The sequence below is a fragment of the Narcine bancroftii genome, chromosome 5, assembly GCF_036971445.1.
Source record: "Narcine bancroftii isolate sNarBan1 chromosome 5, sNarBan1.hap1, whole genome shotgun sequence".
NCBI classification, from domain to species: domain Eukaryota; kingdom Metazoa; phylum Chordata; class Chondrichthyes; order Torpediniformes; family Narcinidae; genus Narcine; species Narcine bancroftii.
The window spans coordinates 40,159,706-40,165,705 of NC_091473.1; the positions used below are offsets into that span (position 1 = coordinate 40,159,706).

The 6,000-nt window shown below is 35.1% G+C and overlaps 1 protein-coding gene across 1 annotated transcript in view; it reads left to right on the forward strand.

The window, feature by feature from the left end:
* The window catches only part of LOC138763293 (inter-alpha-trypsin inhibitor heavy chain H3-like), a 64,278-nt gene extending 58,579 nt beyond the window's left edge, over nt 1–5,699 (forward strand). The window contains exons 18-23 of the mRNA XM_069937179.1: nt 181–201; nt 807–920; nt 2,445–2,646; nt 4,337–4,509; nt 5,268–5,379; nt 5,500–5,699. Of these exons, the coding sequence (XP_069793280.1) occupies nt 181–201; nt 807–920; nt 2,445–2,646; nt 4,337–4,509; nt 5,268–5,379; nt 5,500–5,641 (764 nt within the window). The 3' untranslated portion in view covers nt 5,642–5,699. The remainder of the gene's footprint in view (nt 1–180; nt 202–806; nt 921–2,444; nt 2,647–4,336; nt 4,510–5,267; nt 5,380–5,499) is intronic.
* The last annotated feature ends 301 nt before the right edge of the window (nt 5,700–6,000 follow it).

Here is a 6,000-nt window from a genome sequence, read left to right on the forward strand (position 1 = left end):
ATGGATGGGAGAGGTATAGAGGGCTATGGACTAGGTGCAAGTCAGTGGGACTGAGCAAAAAAAATTGGCTTGGCGCAGACTAGAAGGGCTGAAGGGGCCTGTTTCTGTGCTGTCGTGTTTTACGGTTCTATGCATTGTTATGCAACATTGCGCTGATTTGTTTTATTTATCCCTCAACAGATTATTATTCATTTGCAAGTGGTAAGTTATTCATGTTTCTTTCTTGATTAAATAGTTTTCTTGGATAAGTAGATCTTATCAAATTTTTGGCAATCTTTGTCCATTTAGTTTTTTTTGGAGGGGGGGGTTCCTAATATTTCCAAACCTGTCCAGTGAGGAAGAGAAGAGCTTCTCTGAGCCTATGCCAATACTATGTAAAATTTACTGCAACAAGATATTTAAGATGACCATGAAATGTCTTTCCACTTCACTGATCAGAAAACAATTGAGCTCTTATACACAACCCTTCTGGTCTCAGTTTAAAATTCTCCATGCAGAATGACTAAAAAATGGCAAATGAATTTCATGGCTGACGTAAAAATATTGATGCCATGGTGTAACAAAAAAGGACAAGAGAGGTCTTTGCTGAATTAATGTGGGAGATTTGTTATAATAAGATATTTTGTCAATAGGATTTACTATTTTTCGGAAAATATACAGAAAATAAATTTTATTTTTAGTGTTAGCATAAAAAGATTTTCACATTTGGTCTTTTTCATTTTGATATCTGATATAACAATGTAATATCTCAGCTAATTTTATTTTTTGTAATTATTTAAGACTTGTTAACTTAATATCTTTTTAAGTGGATGGAGATCCGCATTTCATTATCCTACTGCCACAGCAACATGACGCTGCCTGTTTCAACATTGCTGGAAAACCAGGTTTAATTATGAATCTTGTCACAGATCCGTTCACAGGTAACATAATATACTAAATGTAGAACAGTATTTTATTTTTAGACAAAGGATTAAAACAGAATTCAACCATATGTATTGAATTTTCAGAATAAAGGAAAGGCTTAGATTTATTACTAATTTCATATCCTTTAGATGTTCCAGTGTGTTTGACAGCCAATTAGTAAACCTTTAAAATAGATTTTATGTTATTTTAAATAACTACATTGGCCAATTTATTTGTGATGAATGAAATTGGAGATGTATGTTGGCAAGATATCTGGTGACCTGAAGGGCTTTTCTTTGAAGCATATTCAGATAACTTTTAAGTCCACTCATCTATGAATATCTTCTTTAAATTAATGTTGTGGTATAAGTTCCAGTACAACAATAGAATGCCTATAATTGTCTGCAAAGAAGAATCTCCAGCTTCAAAGAGTGAAATAAAATGAAATTAGTTCTGTCAGTACAACTTTCAAATCTTCTGGAGCCATTCTTGTAACGAAATATAGCTCAAGGGCAATAGTGATTAGAAGGTCAGGGGTAGAGATGATTAAATATTCATCAATTACCAGGTTGCAGGGAAGAGGTATCTGAGGAATAGAGGCAAGTAATGGGATAGTTCCATGTGATACTTCACTATTAAAATCTGTTTCTTTCAGGAGTGGCCAAGGGTTGTCCAAGGTCTTATTTCTTCAACTACATTTCAAAAGGAATTTTGCATGATGATTGATATCATTTATTGTATATCTGATGTGTAGGCACACATGCACATCTCAGTCTGGAATCATCTTCCAAGATGGTGTGAAATGTTATAGAAATATTTGTTTTGGTGTTTCTAAGTAAAGCACTTAACCAATTATAGTGAACTGAAATATATAGCACAAGCAGGTTTCTCAGTCTATATTTTGCTTATTTATGTGTCTTCTGCTTTCTAATCACTCTCAATCATCTAAATTTGTGTTTCTATATTCATATTTTGGCTAGATGTAAGTAAAAAAACATTGCATATCACATCTGTATAAATTTATTTTGTTTTGGTTTTCAATATTCAAATCTTACCTTCCCAATTTCTCACTGTATTAACTTCTTACCTCCTTACTTTGTTGTATCTTTTAAATTTAGAATTTTTAATATTTAAACATATAGCACGGTAACAGGCCCTTCTGACCATGCTAGCCAAATCATGAATTAACCAATAAACCCCAAACATTTTTGGAGGGTGAGAGGAAACTAGAGCTGGAGAAAACCCCACACAAACATGGGGAGAATGAACAAACTTCCAGCAGATATCGTCGGATTCGTACCCACGATCTCTGGCCCTGTCATAACATTCATACCACAGTCACTAGTCCTGTGATAACATTGTGCAAGCCATGTCACCCAAATATTTCCTCCATATATTTTCCATTATTTCTTTAGTTTTATTGAGTTACTTTATTCTAATGACCATTGATTATTTCTGTGCATCTGTTATTTTTGATAGATGTTCCATTTATATATTGAGTTTTATAATAATTTTCAATATGTTTTCATAAAAAATATTAGAAATAAAAGTCAATGGACAATTAATCGGAGATAAGAAAGCAGAAAATAATGTGAAAGTAACTACCTACTTTGGAAAATTTGGGCTTGAAAACAGAAAAATCAACTTGTCGATATCAGTAACGACTGAAGATATCACCATATTTTACAATGGAGACAAGACTATTATTCCCTGGTCAGCCACAACGAACTTAAAATGCGAGAGGTATTGGATTCATTTAAAATTAGAACCACAATATATTTATAAATTACAATAAATTTCAATCTTTGAATAAAGCAAAACTAAAATCTTTCAGATAGCCCTGTGGCTGTGAGATTACACATGACTGTTCTTCAGCTTGATTCTGGTCCATGAACTTCAGGTGCACTGTTGTTGTCTTGACAGTTTGTGAACAGATTTGTTTTTTAAGTGAGTTACGTATCTCCACCAGGGAAGGCAGTGAATAGATACAATAATGTTCCTACATAAAGAGGGAGGAATCTTACACAGTGACTAAACTCTGGCTGCTCTTTAGCAACATCCTAAAGGGCAGTCACAAAATTGCAAAGAAGGATTAATTGACCTGGGACCAGGTCAAGTAGTCGAAAACAATATTATCACTTATTGTGCAGAGAACTGACAACTCAAGTCTATATGCCTCCGTTATATAGGGCATCAGTGAAAACAAGTTCTGGAGTATTGTTTATACGTTTTCTTGGAGTTTTTCCAGAGTTCACTCCTAAAATATTGTCAGTATGATGCATCATAAATTTTATGTTGTGAGATAAATGACATTCCTACTTTCTATGAAATGAAAGCATATTGGAACTGTTATGCTTGTTCTTTCAAGAAGAATGACTTTACATGGGTTTAATGCTTCACCGACTTTATTTTCCTTGAGCTGTTTCCAGTGACCACACCTGCAACTTCCGTCATATATCGCTTCCAGTTTCTGCCCAACCTTGCGCATTGCATGCTGGGGAATGTATTTCTTATTTATATGCATAATAACACAGGAACAAGCTAGTGGAGTTGCTGCCTTGCATCTCCAGCAATTCATGTTCTTCTCTGACACCTGGCATTGTGGACTTTGTATATGTTTTGTCCAGGTGCTCCAGTTTTTTCCTCATATTGGTAGACTTAAAATTTGGTAGGTTAATTGGCAACTGTAAATTACCCCTAATATGTAGGTGAATGTAGAATCTTGGAGGAGTTGATGGTAATGTGGGAAGAATGCAATGAGATTACTGTAGGTTTATTGTAAATGGGTAGTTGATGGTCAGTACAGAATCTATGCTGTTTCAAGTCAAATTCATCGTCATCTGACTGCACAAGTACAACCCGACGAAACACTCAGTGCAAAACACACAGACACATGTAACACATGTATAGACAATGCATATGCAGGGCAATTATTCATATATATATATATATATATATATATATATATAAATAAATATTGTTTCATGAATATGAGAGTCTCAGATGGTTAGTGTGAGCAGTTCCTGTGGTCGTTCAGCATTCTCTCTGCCCATGGGATTAAGCTGTTCCTCAGCTTGGTTTTCCATGTTGGGAGCAGCTGAAAGATGCTGTCTGTAGAGTGTAAGAGGTCCTCGATGATTTTGTGTACCCTCTCCATACAATGATCCTGGTAGATCACGTTGATTGGGGGGGGGGGGGGGGAGGAGGGGAGGGAGACTCCAGTAGTCTTCTTTTCCACTCTTATGGTCCTGTGGATTGACCTCCAATCCTTCTCTCTGCAACAACCCTACCATGATTTCATTTTAACTAAAGGCTCTGATGAAAACTCATTTTAAAATGAGTTCTTCTGATCATTCATTTTACCTGTTACTATAAAATATTGAAAGAGTATTGAATTGATATAAACAATATACTTAAACAAATATTTTCCCAGTTTCTCACTCTCGATCATGAAAGAAAGGAATCTCACAGTGACAATGGGAGATGGCATAACATTTGTTATTGTGTTGCATCGCATCTGGAGAAAGCATCCTCAACACAGAGACTTCCTGGGATTTTATACACTTGACAGCCACAGGTTCTCAAATATAACCCATGGATTACTGGGTATGTGGAATATTAATTTCTTTAATTTCCTGACCAGTTAAGTAGACAGTGTTGTAATATACAGAAATTGAAATCCAACAAATATAAAACAAAATCACAGATAAAACTGATACAAATCAGTTTAATAATGAGGTAAAAACTTATTCAGGATATTAGCAGAACTCTCCCTGCTCTTTGAACGGTGTCATTTAATTTTTTTGCTTTTTCAGCACAAAATATCTCAGTTTAGCATCTCATTGTGAAGAGTGTACCTCTGAGAGCATTGCATTTTCTGGTACCTCACTAAAGGGACAGATTCATTTGATGATTAACTGTCTGGAATTGCATTTAAACTAAAACTGAAATTTTATATCGTTACGTTTTTTAAACTACAATGTCGGGAAAATAGTGTAAAAAATGAACATAATCACTGACCGTGTGGTCGTTCACACTGGGTGCCTTTTTAGACTGTGAGTACCTGAGTACAAACGTTCCGGTTGATGGTGGATGACCGTCGATGAATTTTTCCAGTATGATTTACACTGCAGGCTTTCTCCAAAAAGTTGTAGGGGTCCTGCAGGATAAATCGTGGTGCAGGAATTGACTCAAAATTCCTGCACATTCCTTTTTAGACTGCCTGTATCGCGGCAAAATTCCTTGATTGTGCTGTTACATGCCTGCAGTCTCAAAACCATAAATGGCAAGATTCATACGACTATTGTAGATTCACACTATTGTAATTTCTACACAGAATGGCTTTTACCTTTTTATTTACCCAGGTCAATTTTACCATGACATTGATGCTAAAGTATATAACATTCACTCGGGTTTAGATCCACAGAAACCAGATGCAACAATGGTTGTAAAAGGTCACAAACTCACAGTAACAAGGTAAAAATCTTTATTTGCGGTTTCAAACTGATGCATCTTGGGATATGTTATTTAAAATGGTATTTCTGGATATTTTAATTTTCTTTATTAATTAAATGTACATTAATTTCTTTTCTTTAGAGGGTGGCAGAAAGATTACCGACTGGACTCAAAATGGGGTACCAATATCTCTTGCTGGTTTGTTCACAACAATGGGAAAGGCTTTATTGATGGAATTTACACGGACTACATTGTCTCTTCTTTACTTGATTCATCAATGTAGTAAATATCTCATCAGATAATCACACAAAAATAATTAAAAGTAATTACAATTTTTAAAATATTGTTGTCATATATTTTTCGCACAGTTTATGTGGAAAAAAATTGGAATGTATTTCATTCTAAATCCAAACACTGTAGCTAGAAATTAGTCAGCAATTGGCAGGCATGCTCTCTAATCAGATCATAGCACAGTCATAATGTCCTCATTATACAGCAGCCTAACCATACCTGCTACCACAGATAATTTAGCTTTAGACAACAATCTGCAAGCCTCAGAACTGTAATGAATGCCGTGCTGCCCGACAAACTGTGATGGAACACGTCACGGGATTGTGCAAAAATGATTTTGCCACTCTGCAA